The sequence below is a fragment of the Dipodomys ordii genome, unplaced genomic scaffold, assembly GCF_000151885.1.
Source record: "Dipodomys ordii isolate 6190 unplaced genomic scaffold, Dord_2.0 Scaffold22, whole genome shotgun sequence".
In the NCBI taxonomy this organism is placed as follows: domain Eukaryota; kingdom Metazoa; phylum Chordata; class Mammalia; order Rodentia; family Heteromyidae; genus Dipodomys; species Dipodomys ordii.
This window is the reverse complement of record NW_012267238.1, coordinates 11,293,828-11,320,399: the sequence shown is the minus strand read 5'-3', so window position 1 is coordinate 11,320,399 and position 26,572 is coordinate 11,293,828. Positions and strand designations below refer to the sequence as shown.

Below are 26,572 nucleotides of genomic sequence, written 5' to 3'. Positions count from 1 at the left end.
TGATCCGGTCGTGGGGCCTGAACTCTGGGCCTGGGTGCTGTCCCTCAGCTCTTGAGCCACAACACCACTTCCGGCTTTTTTCTTTTTTTTTTTGCTTATGTGGTGCTGAGGAATCGAACCCAGGGCCTCATGCATGCAAGGCAAGCGCTCTACCACTGAGCCACCTTCCCAGCCCCTCAAAAACACTTTTAACTGTTGCTTTGAACTATTAACTGCACCTTTAAAAAAAACTTTGTGATTTTAAAAGGAAACAAATCTACTTGCTGTTAGTTACTATTTTACATATACCAGGCTGGAAGTAAATGTGCAGTGAATTAAATTGAATATTGATAATTCATTGAAAAATCATCAAAAAGAGCAGATCCCTTTCATATAAGAACACCTGGATTCAAATATCATGTTTAATCCTATATTTTACCACTGAACAAAGTAAGAATTACAGGTACATTATTATGCCCACTTGAAGAACAACTAGGTTGTCAGAGGATTAAAAAAAATAGGATTTCCCTTATTATTTAAAACAGGGATGGGATGGAAGAGGTGACGTTAATCAAGATGCATTATACTTATAAATTGCTATTTTGAATTGAAACTCCTTTATATAGTTACTTAATAAGATTTAAAGCAAACAAACAAAAATACCCAAAAGAGGAATGGGCAAACTTCATCTGCAAAGGGCTGTGTTTTAGACTCTGTGAACCATTTGGTATCTGACAGTGTTCTCAGTTACAGTAGCCTAAAAGAGCCATAGGTAATTCATCAACAAGTCAGGATGACCAATAATTAATTCTAGTAACAGGCAATAGGTTGCATTTGGCCTGGAGGTTTTAGTTTGCTGACCCCTGCTGGAGAAAGAGAGCCAAGAAACAAAGCTTTTTAGTGTTAGTTGATTTTTTCATTATTTAGAATGGTGAGCAGTTGAACTGCTGTTCTCTCCATTTCTTTAATGTTCCTTTTGAGACATTTTGCTGTTGAGTCTTAAATGCAATTTTTTCCTTCACTGTCTTAATCACTTGAAACTAGTGGAGTATGTTACAAATCTTGTGTTGTCTATTTTATTTTTTGGTTTAGCACAATCCTTGTCTTACACACACACACACACACACACACACACATTTGCATATATATTATACATTCTAGAAGTTTATTTTTAAGGCTAGATAACATTGTCTTTCCCCCATAATCACCTCTTACTTTTATCCAGGATTAGTTTTTGTCATATACTGCAATTATTTCTTACATATTATCCTTTCCTTGACATATTAAGGACTTCTTTGGGGGGTGATCAGACTGATTATAGAGCCCAGGACCTCAGGTTCACCAGGCAAGCACTCAATACCAAGCTATATCTCCAACTTGATATTAAGGAATTTTTCTCCTCTTCCTCCTCCTCCTCTTCCTCCCTTCCTCCCTCCCTCCCTTTCTCCCTTTCTCCCTCCTTCCCTTCCTTTCTCCCTCCCTCCCTCCATCCCTCCCTCCCTTGCTCCCTAGCTCTCTCTCTCTCTCTTTCTGTGTGTGTGTGTGTGTGTGTGTCTGTGTGTGTGTGTTGGTACTGGAGCTTGAACTCAGGGCTTCCTACTCTTGCTTACCTTTTATGTTCAATACTGGCACTTTGTTGCTTGAACCACATCTCCATTCTTGGATTTTTGGTGGCTATTTGGAGATAAGAGTCTCATTGACTTTTCTTGCCAGGGCTGGCTTCCAGCAGTGGTCTTCAGCTCTCAGTCTTCTGAGTAGGTGTGAGCCATTCAGCGCCCCCTCCCCAACAAAAAAATATTCTGAATTGCTAATAACTTGTTTGTGATTGTTGTTTTTTCTGATTTTTTTTTTTGCTTCTCGAGAAACATCCATTGTCTCTGTTTCCTCCTATAGTTATCCCCTCTGATTTATCCATTGCCTTTCCCTCCCCATCTTTGAGCTTCAGATCACTTTCTTTCCCTGCCCATTCTATTTCTCCTTTCTTGACCTCCTCTCTGTTCTCCCAACCTGCTAATCCCTGGAACACTACCCAGCTGGGGCTCGCTCTTTCACTTGGATAGTTCCATTTAGCCAGAACTCCTCCTCCTTATGATACACTTCCTCCTTTTTAAAGGGCTGACAAACAGCCTTCCTTTTCTAAGTCTGTAACTCTGGCTTGGGGTGGTGAGATAATATGTAACAGTTGGGGGAAAAAAGCAGGTGATTTCCAATTCTGTCTGGAATTGTACCATTCTGTAGGCTCCGTGGGCAGCAGCTCAATGCCATTTTCCATGTCAGTTCAACTATCATTTCTTTTAATTTGTCATTAGGCTTTGCACTCAGACTCCATTTGCTTTTGTTTACTGTTCACAGAAGCTGCAACATTCGTGCAGAAATAATTATGGACTTGGCCTGGTAGGAGGAAGAAGAGAAAAGGGAAAGAGAAAACCCTTCTGTCATTTAACTCTTTAGGCCACCTGACTACTAGGTCTCTCCTCAGCTCAAAGAGCAGTTTTAAAGGATGCTGTAGTCTGTTCATTTTGGAATCTTCGCTTTTTCCCCCTTCTGATAACTAAGTATTTTGGCTTAGTCTTTTGAGCACACAGTTAGGTGTAGTGAAATAATAAGACATAAGAGGGAAAATCTCTTCCGTTTGTCTTGGTGTTTGATAATGTATGCGGCCTCTCTGGGTGGTTTAAGCGGTTTAGGTGCATGCTATGAAAAGGGAGCTTTTAATGACAAAACTAATGTGATTATCTCAGTGAGTGTGAGAGGGGGTATTGAAGCCCTAGAGAAAGAAAATCTGTTAGAAAAGCTGAATGTATCTGCTTAATCCTTTCTCTAATGTGGATGGGCCATGCTCTCTGAGAGGAGATTGGTCTTTTTTTTTTTTTTTTTAACCTATCTTCTTTCCTTCCTCTTAAATTTTTTTTTCTTTACTCTCCTTTTCTTCCTTTTATTCACATGCTTATCTTCCTAGGTATGGACACTTAAAAATTTAAACAAGTCATTATCTTTACTTTCTTGGTGTACATGGGGTCAAAGGACAGACCTAAATATTTGAGTGTAGATCAAATGAGTTTGGCTAGAAGGTTGTGTAAATGGTCTATTTCTGTACCATTTCTGTATTCTTTAATAAAAACTAGAATAATTAGAGTATACTTCTCATATACTTTATAAATGTTTCCTGAGTGCTTACTCTTTTTATTGTCAAGGTAATATAAAGAGGGGTTACAGTTACATAAGTAAGGTAATAAGTACATTTCTTGTTAAACTTGTTACTCCTTCCCTCATTTTTTCTCCTACTTTCCCTCCCTCAACCCCCCCCCCCAAGTTGTACAGATCATTTCCAACATATTGTCTTACGTATGTCACTGTTGCATTGGTTCCCTCTTGTCCTTTGTCTCATCATTCTGTTGTTCCCTTTCTCTTCCCTAATTCAAATAAATGTATATACAATACCAGGGTACCAGAATCAAATACAGTGACAATAGGGGGAAGAACATACAAAAGAAACAAAAATCATACAGTACATTAAAAACAATAACAACAAAGAAGAACCTCGTGTTCACTTTTATATTAAGAAATAAAAAATGAGCGGGGCGCCTGTGGCTCATGCCTCTAATCCTAGCTACTCAAGAGGCTGAGACCTGAGGATCGTGGTTCAAAGCCAGCCCGGGCAGGAACATCTGTGGGACTCTTATCTCCAATAAACCACTAGAAAACCGGAAGTGGCACTGTGGCTCAAGCGGTAGAGCGCTCTCCTTGAGCTGAAGAGCTGAGGGACAGCACCTAAGCCCAGGGTTCAAGCCCCACGACTGACAAAAAACCAACAACAACTTATTTCTTTTGAACAAGTAATTCTCCTAAGAATGTATCTTGAATTAGGAATGATGAATATGTGTATATAATTATATACATACATATATGTACACATATATGTGTGTGTACATGTGCATATATACATTTATATATGTATTTGTGAATCTTTACATTTGTATACATATGTATAAATACAAATAGCCCTAGAGATTTTTTTGAGCTTTATTTATAATACTGAAATATTGAGAATGATCCAGATGAGTGGATTGCTTTACCTGCTTGTTCCTCAGCTCCTTATCCTGGCAACTCTACGTTTTTGTCCTGTTGGTCAATGTCCTTTTCAGAACCTGACCCAGTCCTCATGGGGATCGGACATTACAAGGACAGTAGAGCCAGGATTTCCTTTAATCTAGGCATGGAGTTTCTATCTGCAGAGGCCAAGTTTCTGACCGTGATGTTCTGGGGCTGCTGAAACCCAAGTACTGTCAGCTGGTGCCGGTCTCCAGCCATGCTTGTGTCTTCTCAGGAATGATGGTAACTGCTCTTTACAGAGAAGGCTATTCATGGGACTCCTTTTCTTTGCCTGACAGAGGCTCAGTGTTCCAGCTCTAAGCGGGGATCTAATGCCAGCATGTGAGTCACACTCACTTGCTACTGTTCTTTTTCCAGAGTCGTAGGCACTTGTTACATATCAGTACTTCCTTTCTCCTGCCCAGCCAGCACTGTGACCCTGCCTCTTACACCATGCTGTGCTCAGACATAATGCTCTGCATTCCATTTATCTAATCTGTAGTTCTGTACCGCATTCGGAAAGAGCTGAGTCTGCTGTTGTTGTCCAGAGAGAGGAAAGAATACCAATCAGCTCTTGGCAATCGTATAATGCAGCCAGTGACCGGTCCTCATCTTTCATATTGTCTTGAGTATTTCTGATGGCTTTATTGCTTAGGAACTTTCTGAGAAAAGTGCTATTCAAATGTGGGGTAGTTTTTTTTAAAATTTACTATGAATAAGCAAGAGTTTTCACAATACTGAAACACTGTTTTGACTTTCAGTTTTTCTTAACCTGCCAATTCCTTTTTGTTTTAACAGTAATAGATGGGCTCTCCATTTGGCTAAATCCTATTTCTTCTTGCAGATGCCGAACATTGGTTGGGCCATATGATAATGGCCTCACAGTTAACTTTTTTTTTGGGGGGGGTCCGCTCCTGAGGCCTGAACTCTGGGCCAGGGTGCTGTCCCTCAGCTCTTCAGCTCAAGGCTAGCGCTCTTCCACTTGAGCTACAGTGCCACTTCCGGCTTTTTTTCTTTTTGCTTATGTGGTGCTGAAGGAATTGAACCCAGGGCCTCATGCATGCAAGGCAAGCGCTCTACCACTGAGCCACCTTCCCAGCCCCACAGTTAACTTTTTTTAAAAGGTGTATCCAGTTGTTTGGATATCCTATTTTCTGATTTTACTCACACTTAGCATTACCAAAAACTTATTATCTTGGGAAATCAGTTTGCAGTTGAGGTTGTTAAAGGCTCTGTGAAATTCTACTGTCAAAACTTCACATTTGCTAAAATAACATCATAAGATTTGTAAAATGATGACTAAGAAGATTTTTTTTCACAAAGTACCAATTAACATTGCATAGAATGTTAATTGTCATGTTATGCAGAATAGAGGCACCAGCTTTTCCCCAGTTCATTTCCTCTGTTCTTTCAACTTTCCTCTTTTATCCTTTTTACAGTTTTTGTTGGATTTCATTATGTTATTTCATTCATTTATTGTATTGTACTTTGAACATATCCATTCTCCCATCCTTTCTTTTCTCCCGCCCCTAAACATTTGAGACCATGTCTCAAATGATTTAGCCTTTAAATCATGGCCCTGCTTGTCATGCTTTTATCCGTCTTTTTTTTTTTTTGGGTCCGGTCGTGGGGCCTGAACTCTGGGTCTGGGTGCTGTCCCTCAGCTCTTCCACTTGAGCCACAGTGCTACTTCCAGCTTTTTTCTTTTTTCTTATGTGGTGTTGAGGAATCGAACCCAGGGCTTCAGGCTTGCAAGGCAAGCGCTCTACCACTGAGCCACCTTCCCAGCTCCTATCCATCTTATTTTTAAAAATGCATTTCAAAGTAAGTTACAGGCATTTCCTTAAAGAATTAACCTTCAATGTCATCAACTAGTGTTCAATATTTGTTTATGATTCTTACATTTCATTTAGTATTGACTATGATTTTCACAGCTAGAATTTCAGGCACTGATATATAGGCTAGTGATGGAAATACATGGGAGTTGGGAAACAGCAGAATATGCTTCTGATCATATCATAGATGGTGGAACTTAATGTAGTAATTAGCTCTGGAAGAAACTTTATAAAGTTTGCATTTTTTTGTAAAAAATGTAGTCCTTCATTCAGTAAACAGTTGGCAGACGCCATGCTCTGTGTTGGGGGAGACTTTCTGGAATTCACTGAGGTTCTAATAGAAATATGATCAGGGTCTAGTGGAAGGGATATCAGAAGGTGGTGGCTTAATTCTTCTAAGCTGGGAAGCAGGCAAGGATGACCCCAGAGAGCAGAGAGTATTTAAGTGGAGTATCTTAAAACTTGGAATGGTAAGTGGAGGGAAATTTGCATACTGTGTGAATAACTTCGGTTCACTTCTGTAGCCTGGGAAGGTGTTAAGAAATTTATTCTTGTCAGGAGCCCATGGTTTACACTTGTAATCCTAGCTATTCAGAAGGCTAAAAGCTGAGGATCAAGGTTTGAGACTACCCTAGGCAGTAAAGCCTGTCAGACTCTTATCTTCAGTTAACCCCCGCCCCCCGAAAAAAAAAGCCAGAAATGGAGCTGTGGCTCAAATGTTAGAGTGCTAGCCTTGAACAAAAAAATCTCAGGGACAGTGTTCAGGCCTAAGTTCAAGCCCCAGAACTAGCCTGTGTACATGTGCATGTGTGCGTGAGCACAAGTACACACACACACACACACACACACACACACACACACACACACCAGATTTATTCTTGTTGGGAGGGCTTATACTTGAGACATTTTTAAGAAATGTAGTTAGATGTTTTAAAAAATTATGTTTCGTATTTGGGTTATTAAGCTGTAATTAAAATTATTTATATTTATGTTACTATTTTTAAGTGATTATACAAAAGGGTTCCTATTCTCCATATTTAAACTGTAATTTTAAATTTCTATTCGAACTCTTCTCTTGTTTATCTCTCCAAAATGACAGGAAGTGTGCCAATATTTCAAAGAACCTGATACCTCTGAATCACAGCTGGTAGAGAATGTTTTCCAAGCTTTGAATATATATTACAATTATACAGGCCAAACAAAATGCTTGAATATTTCAGAAACAACAACTAGCAATCTGGGAACCCTGGGTTGGGGCTATCAGGTAAGCACGTATGATTTCCTTGAGCAGAATTTGTTTTTCACTAATAAAGTTGTGCTATAACAAAAACTAGACAAGATTCTGTCACATAACCGAGATCCAAGTCTGTTATACTTGAGAGCAGGAACAAATTCCTTTCTTCCCTCCCTCCCTTCTTTCTTTTCCTTTCCTTTCCTTTCTTCCTTCTTTCTTTCCTTCCTTCCTTCCTTCCTTCCTTCCTTCCATCTTTCCTTCTTTGCCTCCTTCCTTCCCTCCTTCCCTCCCTCCCTCCCTCCCTCCCTCTCTCCTTCCCCAAATTCTTCCTTCTCTCCTTCCTTCTTTCATTTCTTTCTTCCCTGTTCCTTCCTTCTTCCCCTCCTTCCATCCCTTTCTCCCTCCCTGTATATGATCATCATCAAATTTACAGCAAGTGTTAATCATCTTTTCTATGCCTCACATATACAAATATAAATAATTTGTAATCTTTCTTTCAAATATAGCTCATGAGAAAGATAGATGAAGTGAACTAACATTGTAATAAATCTTTCTTCGTCCTCTATGGCAGCATTATATGGACACGGGGAGGCAGGAACGTCTCATTGAGTGAGGCTTATTCCTTTAGGGACACAATAAGACTAGTAGTGATAATAGCGCTTTATTTCCAGAGTTGTCCTGAGGATTAAATACTATATTAATGTTAAAGAAGGTCATTGGCAAAAAATAGAACACATAATTATAACTTCTAACATGTCTTAGCCAAACCTTTCTTTGAATAAAAAGGAGTTTCTGGCATATCAGTAAATAAGGACTGGAGAGGTCTGTCTCTGAAGGTCAGTTGCCTGATTTCAAGCCCCATCTTTGCCTTGTGTTCTTTTTCACTTGTCTCTTGGTTTGCTTTTTAAGTCCTGTACAGAAATGGTCATGCCTTTTTGTACTAATGGTATTGAAGACATGTTTGAGCCTCAGTCATGGGACTTTAAGAAGTTTTCAAATGAATGCTACAAACAGTGGGGTGTGAGGCCTCGGCCCTCCTGGATTGGTACCGTGTATGGAGGCAAACACATCAGCTCACACACCAACATTGTCTTCAGGTGAGTTTTGGCTAGGATTGCTAGAAGATAGAACTAGTCTAGTGTTGGGTAATAACAGAATATACAATACAGCAGTGGTGCCCATTGAGTTTTCTGCTGTTACTATAATGCTTAAAGCTTAAAAAAAAGGCAAAAAAATTAAAATAGTTTTTTCAACTACTGCAGTACAAAATGAAGCATCACCTTTTGTTCTTATTATATATTTTAAATATTTATTATACTTTCTTATTTTTTGTGCGGGTACTAAACTTAGGGTCTGCTCACTGTCCCTGAGCTGTTTTTGCTCAAGGCTAGAATTCTACCATTTGAGCCCACAGCTCCACTTCTGGCTTTTCAGTAGTTAAGTGGAGATAAGAGTCTCACAGACTTTCCTGCCCAGGTTGACTTAGAACTGTGATTCTCAGATCTCTGCCTTCCAAGTAGCTGGGATTACAGGCATGATCCACTGACACCTGACCTAACCCAGAATTTTGGGCTGTTTAGACATAGCAGTGTCCAAGGTCATTTGTTTTCCTCTTCTAGGAAGTATTTTGTCAGTTTGCTTGACTTCAGGAGCTTATCTCATGGAGTGATTATAAGGAGTTCTACCATTCTGAATTTTAAAGTCACACCTCCTTGCTTTGACCCTACTGTGTAAAGTTTAAGTGAACTTAAATGACATTTTCAATCTTTGTATGAGATTTCAAAATGTGAGTTTTGGCCAAATACATTTTCCTGTCTCATTGGATATAACAATTACAGGTAGATACAGTAATTACCCATATAACCTTTTATAGCACCTATAACCTTTTATATAGTCAGAATCATCATCATCATGTTTATGGGAAAAGGGGGTAGAATATGTGAGAAAAGTTTCAGGAATAAGACTAGAAGTCAGTAGATAGACATTATAGTTTAGTAGAAGTAACAATGCTCTGTAAGATCTGTGCAAAGGTATAATGGTCTGTCTTCATTCAAATTAAGCTTTTTGATCCTTAGTTTTACCATCTGTAAAATGATAATAAGAATACCACTCACTTCATAAAGTTGCTGTGATGTTTGAAAGAGTTAATCTGTTGCCACGCATGGTAACTCATGCCTGTAATCCTAGCTACTCAGGAGGCTGAGATCAGAGGTTGGTAGGACAAAGCAGAGATGACTGTAAGACCCCCATATCCACTTAACCATCACAAAGCCAGACTAGAGGCTTGACTCAAGTAGTAGAGTATCAGTCATCAGCAAGCAAGTGGAGTGAGAGTTCAAGGCCATGAATTCAAGCCATAGTACCAGCACAACACAACATTACACAACAGCAAAACAAAACACAACATTAACCCAATAATGTACTAGGCCCAGACCTGGCAAATATATATGCTCAAAATTATTGGTTGAATAAATAAGAAGTGTACTTACCACCTTGCACTTTATGTTTTAGTTGCAGGAAACTACAGACTTACTCTGAGTATCCTTTTTCTTTCTCTTTTTCTCTATGACTTAAGTCTCAGGCCTCCAAGAAATCTTTGACCCTTTCAGGAAAGATAGATTCTCACTGTGGCCTCAGCCCTGCTAGGCGCTCAGACTACCTCGTACCATTTATTAACATCTGCTACCTGATTAGGGCACAGTAGATGCCCAATAAATGCATAGAATAGGATGAGGAATGAAGTTCCCAGTACAGGAAGTCTTTGAAGCCTGTGAAAGTTGAATTGGTAGGCTGGTGTGAAGATGCTTGTTTGTCTTTCTGTACTGACAAGTCAAATTTTCCAAAGAAATCTTTTGCTACAGGTTAATAGTAGGGAAAAGCCAACGTGGAAAGCTATTAGGAAGTTCATAGTTCCACTTTCCTGAAGAAAGTGCACTCCCAAGGCAAAAGAACAGCCTCACGTGTCTTGTTGTTAGTGCTCTGATAGGAGCCGCCTGAGGAACCACATGTCAAGTAGCTCTGCGTTCAGGTGCCTTTCTTCAGCTTCCCTTGCACAAGTCTGTATGCTACTGCTGTTTTGATTAGACAGTTTCACTCTGTAATTGTCAGAGTGATGTGTCAGTTAAGATTTGTCTCATAAAACCAGATGTAATCATACAGACCTGGAATCCAAGCATCCTGAGGCTGAGGCAAGAGGGTTATGTATCAGGCCCGTTTGGACTATATAATAGGAATTTGTCTCTAAACTCCTTCCCTCCCCCCCCCCCCCGCAAGAAAAAAGTAAAAAATAAAGAAATTGCTACTTAAGGTTTTGAAGAACTTGATGGTTTTCTGCTTCTTCTGTGAATTAGCTACCTTGGGCAAATTGCCAATTTATGTAATTTGGATAGGATCATGGTTACCTAACTGAGTCATTTCTGGAATGAATGGATTGTCATGGAAGTAAACACCACTACAGCAGAGATTTTTCTCTGTTTTGTTCTTGGCTGAATCCCCGGTGCCCAATGAGCGCCTGAACCTCCCCCCACCCCCAAGCACTCGGTAAACATTTATTTGTTGGATAAATGAGGCCTTAATAATTAGTAGATGTTAATAGTCCCACTCCAGCTTTTTTTTTTTTAAATTGCACAGTAGTTTTGTTTTTGCAGCCCAGAGATTATTTTACCAACCGCCATTCTCCATTGTGTAAATATAAATTCAGAAGGCAGTCCCTGAGGAGGTGCTTAGTTTTAACATTACTTCTCAGGCAAATTAATTATTGCCAGTGATTAAGTAAGGCTGGTTGTTAGGAATTTTACTCAGGCATTCAGAGTCTCTCATGAAAGTCAGATGGATTTTTTTTTCAATTTTGTGAATTTCCCAATGATTGAGTTAGCATGTCTAGGAGCAAGATATTCAAGTCCATGTGCATCTGAGGTCTCTCAGCAACTCCAAACAGTGTTGCTAAGCCACTAGGTTGTTTCAGATGACCTTTTAAATCAAATGCCATTTGCTTATTATGTGGCTGTTGGGTAGCTTTTTGTTTTGCAAATAGTGGAGAGTTTCCTATCTGAGTTGGGCCTGTCAAATTGGAACAATGATGAAGGCTGTTTGTTCACGTAAGAGAATTTGATGTCTGTGTGGTTTACATTAAATATTTATCTGGCAGTGAAGACAATTGCATGGGCAAGTGTCCCTTTTGTTTTTAATCAAACCATAAAAGGACAACTTTGAAAGAACTTTTCTTCAAGAATAATTTGACTTAGTTGCAATAAAAAATATTATTTATTAAAAAGAGAAATGTATGATAATGGACTTTGGAATTTTAAATTGTTTTTCAAGCATACATGTACTTAATATACTTAAATGTTTATTTCCTCATTTAATTTGCACATTTGACTAAAGTTACTCCAGTTAATATTCTGACTAAGCTTTTCAGAAATACCTTCATATCCATTTTCATGATTCACTTACCTCTTTGGTATTCAAATTTATTACACTTATAGAATATTATGATTATACTGCATGTATTTTTGTAATGTTTTATAGTGTTCACATATATTGTTTATATGGGTCAGGAATACATAAAACCAAAAACGGTGTCAAAGGTGACTGAGCCCTGCATGTGGTATGAGAAAGGCAGCCGGCAGCATGAAACTGTGATCATTCATGACAGTTACCAGTGTTCTACAAACCCATCCATCTACAGAGTCATGCTGTCCTTCCCCTAAATCCTAGAAATTGACAAGCTGATCTTAAAACTCATGTGGAGCTAAAACTATCTTAAAAAGGAAGAACAAATTTGAAGAACTTCAACTTCTGGATTGAAACATCCCAGTTTAACAGTTGTGAATTGTGATTCTGGCATATCCTAAATGTAGATCAGTGGAAAAGAGTTGAGGGTCTACAAGTTAACTCTTGTATGTATGGTCAATTGATTTCCAATGGGAGTGCCAAGACAATTCACTGAAAGAAGAATATTTTTTGCTAACAAATGATATTCTGAAAACTGGACATCTAACATAAAAGAATGGAGGTTGGATCCTTTTCTCAGATTGTACCAAAACATTCACTCAGAATAGATCAAAGGCCAAAATAGAGGATCTAAAACTCTTAGAAGAAAATTTAGGAATAAATATTCATGACCAGATAAATAGGAATAAATATTCATGGCAGTAGTTTCTTATATACAATACCAAAACATAAATAACAAAATAAAAAGTATATAAATTGGACTTCATCAAAATGAAAAAAATTGAGCCATGTGCTGTTGGTTTATATCTATAATCCTAGCTACTTAGGAGGCTGAGTTCTGAGAATTGGAGTTTAGAAACCAGCCAGAATAGACAAATCTGTGTGACTCTTATCTCCAATGAACCACAAACACACACAAAGCTAGAAATAGAGGTATAGCTTAAGTGGTACAGCACCAACCTTGAGTGAAAAAAGCCAAGCAAGAACACCAGACTCCGAGTTCAAGCCCCGGTACTAACACACACACACACACACACACACACACACACACACACACACACACACCAAAAGAAACTGTGTTGCAAATGTTACCATTAAGGTAATAAAACAGTCTAAAGGATGGGAGAAAATGTTTGTAAATAATATATTTAATAAATGCCTTGTGTACAGAACATAGAACAAACTTTTTTTTGTTAAAACAGGGACTATACGTAGTCTAGGCTAGCTTTGAACTAATGATGCTCCTACCTCAGCCTCTAGAATGATAGAATTACAGATATAGCCATGTACCACCATTTTCAGATATAATGAACTCTAAGAACTCAAAAATAAGATGTATTACCCAGTTATTCTTATCTCCAATTAACCACTAGAAAATTAGGTATGGAACTGTGGCTCAAAGTGGTAGAGCACTAGTGAGATAATATAAAATAGTGCAGCCACTTTGGAAAGCAGTCTAGCAGTTCATTAAAAAGTCCAAATATCCTAGAAATTGAACTTCCAGATATACCCAGGAGGAATGAAAATACATACCAGCACAAAAGCTTGTATTAAGTTTACAATGCCAAAAAGAAGAAACAGTACAAATGTGATCATCTAATGAAGATACATAAAATATTACATGTGCATAGAATTGAATATTATTTGTCAAAAACTGATATGATGATTCATGCATGCGACATGATATAACTTGAAAGGTGAAAGAAAACGTCACAAAGTATTATCACTTTTTTTTAGTTCAATTGATATGATATATTCAGCAAATGAATACAAGGGCCTACAGAGATAGAAAGTGGATTAGTGGCTGTGTGGGGCTGAGTGATGGGGAATAGGGGTGACTGCTGATGAGCTCGAAACTCCTTTTGGGGTGATTGAAAATGTTCTAGATTGATTGTGGTAATGGTTACACAACTCTCAAGAATCTTTTTTTTTTTTAATTACATGGCTTTATTCTCCCTTTCACATTTTTTTTTGGGGGTCCGGTCGTGGGCCTGAGTGCTGTCCCTCAGCTCTTCAGCTCAAGGCTAGCACTCTACCACTTGAGCCACAACGCCACTTCCAGCTTTTTTCTTTTTGCTTATGTGGTGCTGAGGAATCGAACCCAGGGCCTCATGCATGCAAGGCAAGCGCTCTACCACTGAGCCACCTTCCCAGCCCTTCCATAAGAATCTTTGAGCTGCATATTTGAAATAGGTGAATTTTGTGGTTAAACTGTATGTCAATAAAGCTGTTAAAATGTTAAGGATAGAGTCTGTGTTCATGTTTTTCTCTCAGCTGAACAACCTGACTGAGAAAAAAATACTGATCAGTGTATTTCTACTACTGAACCTGTTTCTATCACATCTGCTTTATGTGAACTCATGAAGACTAATAACCTAGTAGCATTAAAAAAGTGAAGCTAATGTAAAGATCTTTTGAGAAATGTCCAATTTTCTGATCAGTTTCTGGGGACTTTGTTTAGTATGTCTATCCTATTTCCCCAAGTACTATACTGTATTGAACACATAATGCAGGTTAATGCCTCTCCCTCTCTCTTTTTCCCTCTCCCTGTCTCTCCTTTCCCTTGCCATTCCTCCAGCTAAGAGATAATTCATATTATTTTAAAATACAGATATATTTTTCTTTGATGATTAGGTCCTAGGAAACCAGCATTAATCGAGAGACTCCTTCCTATGTAGCCAGCTCTTGTGTTTACTAAAACTTCCACACGAACCATCCAGTTTCATCCTTACAGTCTTATAAAGAAAATGTTGTTATTTCTGTTTTAAGGATGAGGAAACCGAGTCAGGCAACCTGCACCACACAGATTTTGGAATGACGAAGCTGGGATTGGACTTTGGCTCCCAAGTCCCTAGACAGTCAGTCTAGGCTGACTCATGGGAGAACAAACTCAAGTCTTCTTTGCCCTCCCCCCACCGCTGTAACGCTATAGCACACAGCACTGTTTAGATCACGAATAGGATCCCGAGATCGAATCCTCCAGGGTGTAAGTTGGTAACTGTACGTGTGACTAGGCAGTAGGCTTCTCTTATGTTTGTTTGTTTTTCTTCTTTCCCCCCACTTGCAGCAATGGCAACCTGGACCCCTGGTCCGGAGGTGGAGTAACCAAAAACATCTCAGACACCCTGGTCGCCATCTTCATCAAGGACGCGGCCCATCACCTGGACCTCCGCGCCAACCACGCCCAGGACCCCGAGTCGGTGCTGCAGGCCCGCCTGTGGGAGGTGAGCTACATGAAGCAGTGGATCCGGGAGTTCCACAGAGCCGCCAGAAGGCAGCGCTGAGCCGCTGCGGACCGGCCCCACCGGCCCCTGCCACCCTGCCGCTCCACCCGCGTTCCACGGCGCCTGGGCTTTCCGCACGTGGTGGTTCTTTCCCCGGCCTCTGCCATTAGATTCAGTGGGGGCAGAGGCTGAGCCAGGCGGGAGCCGCCATCCGTCCTGGCGCCACCTGCAGGAAGACCGCGTCATGACGGCTCCCGTTCCCATCCGTGGACCTCAGAACTGGAACAGAGTTGGCCACCGCCTTTCTTCCCAGGGAGAGTCGCTCCCTTAGTCTCTCTACAGGCAGGGACTTTTAATTCTCCTTGGTTTTGAGGCCGAAGTCTTTCCTTCCAGCCTCTTCCTAAGCCCCCCCCATCCCCCCATTCCTCTTCTACCCAAAGAAGATGGCTGAAGATGATGTAAACGCAGCTGGTAGGAAGCATGTCCCATGCCAAGCCAGGAAATGGGGGCCATTCCTTTTGTACTTGATAGAATGACTTTGGACTGTGCTGTAAATAAAGAATAAGGCTGGGCCGTCTACCTGTGTGTGGCTTCTGAAGCTCACTCCAGCTGTTGGGAATGAAATGTGCCCTGGGACTTGGCAGCTTTTGGGGAAAAAATAAATCCTTTAATTTTTTTCTCCCTTACTTGGCAGCTATTTCTTAGTTCTGGGATATTTGCCACTGTGGTCCTGCCTCTGAGAAATCTGGTCCTTTCCTGCACCATTTCTCTTTGTTTCTGAGGTCAGGTTTGTGGCAATTGGGTTAAATTCTGCCAGTTTTCAGAAAACTGACCCTGTTTTGCTTTTCACTTTAAATCTGAACAAGTTTCTACGCTGTGGTCTCCAATGACACTTCAGCAAGAAGCTTTTTTAAAATGGACAGATCAGCTATTCAGAAACTAGAATGGGTTATATTCAGCTTTTTTTTTAAATAGAAGTTTTTATTTTCTGGTGGTTGTTCCTGCTGCCATTAAAGCCAGAAGTGTCAGGACACTGAGAGGCAGGTGCACAGGGACTTTTCTGTATGGCTTCCAAACGACAAGCTGACTAATTCATGCAGGCAGCATATTTGACATTAATAAATGGCTGAGCCGTTCCTATTTCCAAGGGGTTGGCTTCTTTCAAGCAGTTCTTACACTGAGACCTTTCTTCAGAAGAGCTTTTCTAAGATAACAAATAGGATTGGATCAAAACCTTTCAGGGACACAGAGAAAGACTAACAGTTTTTACTCTGTTGAAAGATTTCTTCCTCCTCACTTCTTTTTATTTTCTCCCAGATTTGCATAGTTTTCTTTGCCTCTCCTTGGGAACATTTCCTGCTTAAAAAAATTATACCCTAAGCTCAGTCATTTCAACAGCATTAAAAAATTGTAGCAGATCATTCTCTATATCTGTATTAGATACTGGGAACTTTCTCAGTAGGTGACTGAACTATTTCCTGTACTTTCCTGACACCCAGGTTAATACAGGAAAATCTCTATTTTATTATGGTTGCCTTCTGTTGTCATTGTAAAGAATTGTCCATCAAAGCATTTGGTCACTTCTCTCTCCCTCTCCCCCTCTCTCCCTCCCTCCATTTCTCTCTTTCCTTCCCTCCCTCCCTCCCTCTGTCCTTCTTTCCTTCCTTCCTTCCTCCTTTCCTTCCTTCCTTCCTTCCTTCCTCTTTCTTTCTCACTCTCTTTTTTGTGGCAGTACTGAGTCTTGAACTCGGGGTGAGAGCATTGTCTCTTAGCTTTATAGTTAAAGGCTAGCACTCTACCACTTGAACTACATGTCCACTTTCAGCTTTGTGCTGGTTCACTAGAGATAAAAGTCTGATTTTTCTCCCAGGACTGTCTTCAAATCATGATCCTCAGATCTCAGGCTCCTGAATAACTAGATAAAATAATTTTGAGTGCCCAATTTTGGTGACTGTTTTCATGGTCATGGATCAGACTACTGGGATGTGAATTTTTTTTTGCAGGTCCAGGCCCTGAACTTGGGGTCTGGGTGCTGTCCCTGGATTACAGGTGTGAGCCACTGGTGCCCAGCTAGGGATGTGAATTTAAGGGTCAAAATAATACTAGTTTTTGTTCTTTGTCAACTGAGAAGTTATATAATGCAGGGTTTCAGACCTTAATGGAAGACATTCTTACTGTTTTTCTAAAAGCCCTTTTAGATATCATCCTTAACTGATATTAGTCTAATTATAAATTCTGAAAGTTAATCTTAAATGGAAAAATAATTGGTACCTCAAGTAAACCTTATTAAAAGTTTACTGCAGAGCATGGTGGCATGCATCTATTGTCCAAGGTATTCGGGAGACTGAGGGAGGGGAGTAGCTTATATCCAGAGCCCAAAGCTAGCTTGGGCAACACAGTAAGACTCAGGGGAAAAAAGCTTACTTAAGGCATCCTTTTAATTAATAGAAGATGCCTGGCCATTAACATACAGGTTAACAGATGAGTTGATAAGGCATCCTTTTAATTAATAGAAGATGCCTTCAACAGACAAGTTAACAGACAAGTTGAAGGTATCATTGCTTCTAAGTAAAATGCCTAACTGGAGTGTTATCTATTTTCTGTTTTTGCTACTTTAACTTCCTAGAGACAATGCATAGAACTGGAGAAATTTAGTGAATGTCCTTAGGAGATCTGTAAAGCCCAGATCTTTGGCTTCCAAAGAAGCCAGTGTCCTGATTAGCAGATTAGAAGAGGCCACAGACATTCATTCCAGCATCACCATTTAGTGGGCAATAGAGGTCATGGCATGCTGTTCCAGAGAGAAGCAATTCATCCACAGTCCCATAGCTCATTCCTGGCTGAACTGGGGCTTGACTTCAGACTGTGATTCATTTTACTGGTGTAACAATCTTGGTTTGGATTCAACCAACAAAATATCACAAGAGCAAAAGGGAATTTATTCCAACCATGCAAGAATGACCTCAAGACCTGTATTCATGTAAAAAGTCAGCAAATCAAAGTCGCTTAGTTCCATCTTTCACCAGAGCTAGTTCACTGGTTATCAGCCTGTGGATCTTAGCTGTTCCTCAGATGTTTATAGTGTGGCCAGTACACTGAAGTACATCTCAGGTTTACCTTAAGGGCTTCTAAAAACACTCACTGATTGCTGAGTCCTACCCCAGGGTTTCTAGTGTGTCTTGAAGTAGACCCAAGGAAGTCTAATTTCTAACCAGTTCCCAGGTGATACTGGAGGAGCTCACTTTGAGAACTTGTAAGGATGATGACTTTGAATTGCTTCAGACAGCATGCCCTTCAGTTTCCCTTACTCAGGACAACATCCTGCCTAATTCATGTGTGGGAGCCCTTCCCAAGCCTTCACTTTTTGTGAATTGCTCCATTCTCTCTGCTTCCTCTTCTTGCACAAGGTCCAGATGATTTCCTAGGGTGATGACTTCAATCCCTCACAAGTGCACAGTGCTCAGGTGGTTAGGAATTGGAAGGGAACAACAGTTTAGGCAGGTTGGTCTCACATGTTTATTCATCACACAGTATTTCTTGGAGCACAGGTATCTAAATAACATGCTGATAAACTTATACAGTAGAAAGAGCTATAGTTGAGCATGTTTGGAAAATGTTGGGATAAACCAAGCTAGTCATTTTGTTATTTGTTAATATGCATTGTGACTATACCAAGTGATAATCAAGAAGGTAATTCCTGCTGGGCACTGGTGCCTGATGCCTGCACCTAGCTACTAAGGAGTTTGAACCCTGAAGGAACATGGTTCAAAGATAGTCTGGCCAGAAAAATTTGTGAGACTCCATCTCCAAAATGTCATACTGGAGGTATGGCTCTAGTGGTAGAGAGCCAGCCACAGCAAGAAAGGATATTAGAAAACATTGCACCAGTGAGTAGAAGAGATTTTAGAGGGATAGAGGTGAAAAATGGATTTAGGAATGTAAAATACAAGTGATATTTGTCAAGTGGGTTCATGAAATGCCAGTAAGGTCAGAAGTTAGTAGATATTCCATAAAAGGAGCTACTATGCTGAAAAGTGAGTGAGACTGATTTAAGTTGTTATCCCACCAAATCACTCTTTTCTTTTTTCTTTTCTTTTTGGGTCCGGTCGTGAGGCCTGAACTCTGGGCCTGGGTGCTGTCCCTCAGCTCTTCAGCTCAAGGCTAGCACTCTACCACATGAGCCACAAAGCCACTTCCGGCTTTTTCCTTTTTGCTTATGTGGTGCTGAGGAATCGAACCCAGGGCCTCAGGCATGCAAGGCAAGCGCTCTACCACTGAGCCATCTTCCCAGCCCTCAAATCACTCATTTTTAATTGTTGTTTTCTACTGTTATTATAAAGGTGATATACAGAGGGAGTACAGTTAGGTAAGTCAGGTAATGAATTCATTTTGTTTTGAACAATGTCATACCTTCCCTCACTCCCTCACAGTTTTTTTCCTCTTATTCCACCCACAAGTTCATTTTCAACATAATGCCTAGCGGGTACCATCGCTGCATTTGTTCACACTTTGTCCCACCCTTTCTGTGCGTCCCCTTACTCTCCCAAAGACACAAATAGACAAACAAGAAGAAAAGAAAAACAACAATAAAATGTCTCTTCTTTCCATTTCCTGGAGTTCATTTAGATAACAATATTTTATATGATCAGAGTTGTTTTTAATATGCATATCATGAATCAACATCATGGTTGCAACATTTCTCCATCTTACTTGATCCAGATCCATTTTTTTCATGCCACACTTGAGGAACTTGAACTCTGTTGAATACCTACTGCAAAACACTGCCATGGAATTCTGTATAGTTTCTGAAGTTGAGGATCAAGAAAATTTGGATCTAAGCTTTCTAGTAGCTAACAAAGAGGAAACACTTCATAGTTCATTCTGTATACAAGATAAAAAACACAGCAATCAATGGAGAAGCCCAAACAAGAACTCCATGCAAGAGCCTCAGAGAAGGAGAAAGTGTGGAATAATGAATGAAATGTATGACACTAAGTTTCATTGTGTTTAGCCTTATAACACGCACACGTGACACTTATTCTATAACGAACCAATGAACTATACCACACACTTACACCTGATCATGCTTAATTTAGAATTAAATTTTACAGTGTCAGAAAGGATATCCTCAGACAAAACTTTGCTAGTTAAATGTTTCTTGGCTATTTTAAATGCCTTTATAGATTGTCTAAAATAGTGGTGGGAGTTTTACAACACAAATGAAGTAGTTTTAGTCAAATGAGGTCAGACACTGAGTAGACATTGCCGTACTTGACGCACAAGAGAACTAGGGAACAGATCCACAGCTCTCCGGCCACGTGAAGGAAGAGCTGTGAGACAAGGAGCAGGTATTTCCATCACACAGATGTCTTACCAAACTTCTATGGCTTCAGGGGAGCAGTTTAACTGCTTTACTTTGTTTTGTAGCTTCTAAATGTAGGGGCACAGAGCCAAATAAAAGGTATAGAAGGGTTGGGAAGGTAGCTCAGTGATAGAACACTTGCCTTGCATGCATGAGGCCCTGGGTTCGGCTCCTCAGCACCACATAAGCAAAAAAGAAAAAAAAGAAGTGGCGTTGTGGCTCAAGTGGTAGAGCGCCAGCCTTGAGCTGAAGAGCTAAGGGGACAGTGCCCAGGCCCAGAGTTCCACGACCAGACCCCCCCCCAAAAAAAAGATGTAGAAAATCACCAAGATCTTAAACTCTAGGTGAAACTGTGCTGTGGTAATACGTAAAGTGATAACACTGAAGGCACACAATAAGCATTTTCAAATAAATTTAGAAAAGGGGGGAAACAAGATGACTTCACAGAGGATTTCCTTTCATCAAAGGTTATCAGATTATTTCCTGTTTCAGAAATATTCCTTGCATTTGAAAGAAGACATTTCAAATAGTATTAGGAGGTCAGTTCATTCTACCTGCCTTCAAAATAGAATGTACACTATACACTAGGAATACATATCCATCTGCTATTTCTTTGAGGTACTTAGAGTGTTACCATTTTTTTTTTCTATTCCATGGAAGTGTGCTCTGTAGGATTGAATCGGTGGTTCCCAATTTTGCTCCCAAGGGACATTTGACAATTTTGGAATTGGTTTTTGTTATCATCAGTTGGTTTGGGATTGTGCCACTGATAACTCCTGATACAGACCAGAGATGCCGTCTGGCCATGTCCACTCAGCCCCAGACTGAAGAATGATCTGGACTCACATGGCAACAGTGTGGATGCTAGCCTATATCTTCTCCATCCTAAAGTTAGGATGGAGAAGTTTTTAAGTTTTTCACCCTGCAGGGGAGATGCAAAGCTGTAATCCTTTAAACAGCACAATAGCACACGGAATGTTTAGGGCAGACACCTCCTCTAAATTTCAATGTTCATTACTTTGAAGACTGATTTTTTAATTTTAATTTTTATTTTTTTTATTGTGAACATACTGTACAGAGGGGACGAAGACTGATTTTTGTTACTTCTTCTTTCTTTGATCAAGTAACATCAAAGCTATGGATTGTTTGTCCACTTACGATTTGTTCATTCAAACATTAATTTGACAAATCTATGCTAAAAAGCAATAAGAAATAACAGGTCAAAGAAGAAGCCCAGTGTTCTTGAGGGACTGAAGGGTAATGAAAAAAGATGAATACAATGTCAGGTAATTGATTAATATTGATCTCAAAATGTGTATTGCAGTCAGGAAGCTGTGGAACGTAATGTAGGTAATAGTGATGAATTCATCCTGAAGGTCCAAAGAAGACCCCCCCCCACACACACACACCCTGTCCCCAACTCCCAGTCCTAGGGCTTGAAGTCAAGGCCAGGGCACTGTCTCTGAGCTTTTTTGCTTAAGGCTAGTGCCCTACTATTTGAGCCACAGCTCCATGTCCAGCCTTTTTGGTGTTTACTTGGAGATAACAGTTTTAGGGACTTTCCTCTCTGGGCTGGCTTGGAACTGTGATCCTCAGATCTTAGCCTCCTAGTAGCTAGGATTATAGGCATGAGCCACCAATCCCCCAACCAAAGCAGACTTTTTATAACATTTGAATTTGGACTTGAGGGATGGGAATTTGTAGTGCTGGTTCAGGACTGGGGTTAAAAGGCAATAAAAATACTAGTCATTAAGAAAAAAACAATAAAGCACTTATTATGCACCACAAGTTAGATGCTAATCATAATGCCTAAAAACCAAACCAAATCAAACCAAACGTATCTAACATTATGGAACAATGAATAGAGAATCAGAACTGGAGGCATAGCTCAATCGTGGAGCACTTGTCTACCTTGTGGGTCATGCTGGGTTCCATTTTCACTACTGTGGGTGGCAGGAATCTCCTCTTTAATGCTTGGCTAGAAACCTCTATAGACTCTTAAGAATTCAAAACTCTCTGCCTGCCATTTCTCATTGGAGTCCCACAACAATGCTGGCAGAAGCAAAGAGAGATATTATCTCCATTCTATAAAGCAGGACCCCTGAGGTCAAGAGAAACAAAGTGACTCCCTTCTAGCCCCAATCATGGCTCCAGATCAAGTAAGTGGCAGTTGTCTGATTCCAAATCTTGTGCCTTTCTATTCTTCCTTGTGTCCATATTTAATCTCTTGTGGCAGAAAGGCAAGCACACCTATTTCTAATTGCTCCCTGCCCTGCTCTCCTCACCTCTGGGTTAACCTCTGTGTTTCGCTGGCTGCGGTGTTGAAGACATTTTTTCAGTCTCCCCAGTTTTGAAGCTGAGGGGACTGTTGAATGGACAAGGGGAAAGTTGTCTCCAGAGCCAGGCCATTTACAAAATCACTTCTACCTTGATTTCCCAATTGTGTTTGAGGAGTAAGGAAAACTGAGATGTGGAATGGGGAAAAAAAAATCCCTTTTGTTTGTCTTGGTGTTAGATAATGTATGAAATCTCTCTGGGTGGTTTTAGCGGTTTAGGTACTTTCTATAAAAGGAATCTTTTAATGACAAAACTAATGTGATTATCTGAGAGAGTGTGAGAGGCCTATTCAAAGCTTAAAGAATGGCTGAATGTATCTGCTTAATCCTTTCTCTAATGTGGCTGAACAATGCTCTGAGAAGCCACTGGCCTGTTCTTTCTTCTAGTAAATGCCTGTCTCCAGAGGTAGAGACTGTTTGCAGCTTTTCATATCCTTATATTTCACCTTCTCAGCTGTACAAAAGCTCAGGAAAAGCCTGGGGGTGCCCAAAGCCAGGACAGAAAGCAGAGTCTCCTCTGAATACTGTGAGCAAGGCATACCACACAGGGCCCGCATTCTCCAGTTAGTCTGGAGAAGCTAGGATATGGTCACCCTTGGGAGTAACACCTTGGAGAAGAACACTGTTTTTGGTACTGGGCAACAGATCAATTGTAAACATTTAAAAATTACACCTGAAGTTGAATGATGACTCATGCTTGTAATTCTAACTCAAATCTCAAAGTTCAAAGTCAGTCAGGAAAGGAAAATTTGTGAGACTCTTACTTCAATAAATTATTCAAAATCGGTCACAAGTAAAGCTTTAGCTCAAGTGGCAGAGGACTAGCCTTCAACCAAAGAACTTCAAGGACAGCACCCAGGCCCTGATTTCAAGCCCTAGAACCAGCACACACACGCACGCGTGCATACACACACAAACACACACACACACACACACAAAATATGCCTTAGCTCGAAGAGTGACCTAGCTTCTCCTTTTGAGGGGTAGCTAAGTAAGGAACATGTGAGAAGGGAGAAAAGTAATTCAGTGTGAGGTCAGCAACTCCCTCTAGGACTTTGGGTCAAAATTAAACCTTCTGAATATCTGTTGTCTCATTTGTGAATTGCACATAAAAATACCTGTCACACAAACTCACCATGAGAAATAGAGTGAAATAGGAATGTGTAAATGTCACAGTTAATCATCAGTGTTACCACACAATATATTGTACCCTTATGATATAGATGCAGTATACTCATACAATGACCTGTAATAATGAAACCCTATTTATAGAACAACTTGAAGATAATACAAATAAAATAAAATTTTAAATTATTATTCTTTGGAGAATACTAACAAATCCATAATTTAATTCAGTTAAAAATTTGTTGAGTGGAGCTGGGAAGGTGGCTCAGTGGTAGAGTGTTTGCCTTGCAAGCCTGAGGCCCTGGGTTCGATTCCTCAGCACCACATAAGCAAAAAGAAAAAAGCCAGAAGTGGCGCTGTGGCTCAAGTGGTAGAGTGCTAGCCTTGAGCTGAAGAGCTGAGGGACAGTGCCCAGGCCCAGAGTTCAGGCCCCACGACCAGACCACCCCCCCACAAAAAATATTGTTGATTACCAGGTTGTAGGCTGGTGCAGTTATTGAAAAAAAAATCATGGACCTACAAGCTCAAAATCTAGCAGGGAGGCAGAGACATCAAATTTATCTTTAAAAAGACCCACTGCAGCTGGGAAATGGTGGCTCATGCCTGGAATCCTAACTACTCAGGAGGCTGACATCTGAGGATCTCTCTGTTCAAAGCCAAGCTAGACAGGAAGTCTGACTTTGATCTTCAATTAACCACTAAAAATTCTGAAGTAGAGCTCTGCCACAAGGGATAGCATGCTAGCCTTCAGAAAAATCACAAAGAACAGTGCCCACACCCTAAGTTCAACACATACAAGGTAGTTAGACCTTGACATTTTATTTTTTAAATTTTACTTTCAGATCATGATGTGTATTTTCAGGGTGATAACAAAGTAAATGTCCATGGATCCATCAGCAGTGGCCAAAATACACACAACATGGCAGAGTGTGCTGTCTGGGAGCCAGTTCTGTCTGGAAAGGAGACACATTCTTCTGGAGGTTTGTCTATTTCCCAGATTGTGATGGGGAAGCTTCCAAATTCAGTTATGTGGTCTCCAATCAGGTTCCAATCTCCCTCTTGAAATCAGGAGCAAATGCTGGCTTCCTCCACAGAAGTAGCTGCCAAAGGGTGAGGTTTCTCCTCCCCTGCAGCTTCTTTTCTAGTTAGCTCAGCCCCTCTTGCCACGCCTTCTTCCAATTCTTCTCCGCTCCAATCCCTAAGCTCCACCCTTCACTAGGGGTCAGAAAACCATTCAACTTCTAGTTCTGAGCTGAGGTGAGATAATAGGGTGTGGTCTTTCCAGCAGCAGGTGTGCTCTGGGCAAACCTGTTCTCATTCTCTATTGATCGAGCCTGTCATGTGATAGACTGAATATGAGAAAATTTGCCCCAGGCACAGACTGGGATTGGATTCCAAGCATGATCTTGTAGAACTCTGAAAATAGGAAGTTGAAGACAGGAGAAACCTCCCAGATCCCTGAGAGATTTCAATCAGTGTGCTAAAACTTCATCCTTCTCCTCACACTTGACCAAACGGCAGTACTTGTCAGTCAGTGCAAATTGTTGTCCAAAAAATGGCTTTCCAAACACGCACCTATTTATCCTTTCATAACTCAAGACAAAATATTGTGATTCCATTTGACTTAAACTATCAACTATCAGTTTGGCCCAAGGGACAACTGACCCAAACAATTTGCTTTCTGAAATGTTAGGTCATCACACAGTCACCATATAGTCCTTGCATATCAACAATACCATCCATGGAAATCTTCATTACGTACTTACTACTCTTTCCCCTCATTTTTCATGTCTGAACTATTTGTGTGTCCAGGGTTTAATCAAGGTTCTTGTGAATGTGTATATGTAGTTATTTCTACGTTTTTGTGCCCAGTTCTGTTTTTTCTTGAATTCAAGTCCTTAATAGCATGCTGTGAACTGCCCTCTCCCTTTGGTTAGCTACTGATTAGAACAAACTCAAAAGATCCCCAATTGAGTCTTGGGAGTTTACCTATGAACATGTCGTTCATTACTATTTCACTAAGTGCTGTCTCTACTAGTTGTGCTGTGAAAATAAGTTGGAGTCATTTCAGACTTCCCTATCTTTTCAACCTCATATCTAATCTATGACCAGGTTAGAGAAATTAATGCACAGGATAATATAGGTCCAAGTCTTCTGTTACACATTGTAATTGTTATCACACACATCCTTGGAATTCTTTTTTTTAGACTCCAAAGATATAGTATTTTTTATTTATTTTAATATATTTTTATTGTAAAAATAGTGTATGGAGGGGTTACAGTTACATGAGTAAGGTCATGATGACATTTCCTATCAAGCATTACTACCTCCTCTTTTGTTTTTCCCCTACAATCCCTTCCCTCCCACTTCCCCAACTCCTCCCTCCCCCCCAAGTTGTAAAGTTCGTTTTCAACATAGTGTCTTGTACATCTCATTGTTACAATGGGTAAACCTGTATCACTATTTAAGCATTTTGTTTTTCCCCTTCCCCTCCCCAAATTAGAAAAGTGTATATACAAGATGCAGGGCCCCAGAATCAAATACAATGAAAACATGGGTTACACTGTGGGGGGAAGAACACACAAAAGAAACAAAAAAATCACATAGTGCATTATAAGTACGTTAAAAACAATAGACCGAAAGAAAAAACCAATTGTGTCCCTATCTTGGGGTACATTTCGCTTAACATCATCTTATATGGTCATATGTACATAGCTTTTGACCTTTTCTGCTTGTCCTAGACATATACTAGTTATCATAAAGTCCTGGTATTTTTCTAAATTTAATTTAATTTTATTTGTGAACACACTGTACAGAGGGGTTACAATTACATGGGCAGGATAATGCGTACATTTTTTACCAAGCATTGCAGCCTCCTCCTTTGGTTTACCCTTCACATCCCTTCCCAGCCTCCCCCCTCCCCCCAATCCCAA

General features: G+C 40.2%; 1 protein-coding gene across 1 annotated transcript in view; it reads left to right on the top strand.

Moving 5' to 3' along the window:
- Prcp (prolylcarboxypeptidase (angiotensinase C)) overlaps positions 1 to 15,393 on the top strand; it is a 59,603-nt gene extending 44,210 nt beyond the window's left edge. Inside the window, exons 7-9 of the mRNA XM_013014209.1 lie at positions 7,006 to 7,170; positions 8,050 to 8,237; positions 14,660 to 15,393. Of these exons, the coding sequence (XP_012869663.1) occupies positions 7,006 to 7,170; positions 8,050 to 8,237; positions 14,660 to 14,876 (570 nt within the window). The 3' untranslated portion in view covers positions 14,877 to 15,393. The remainder of the gene's footprint in view (positions 1 to 7,005; positions 7,171 to 8,049; positions 8,238 to 14,659) is intronic.
- The last annotated feature ends 11,179 nt before the right edge of the window (positions 15,394 to 26,572 follow it).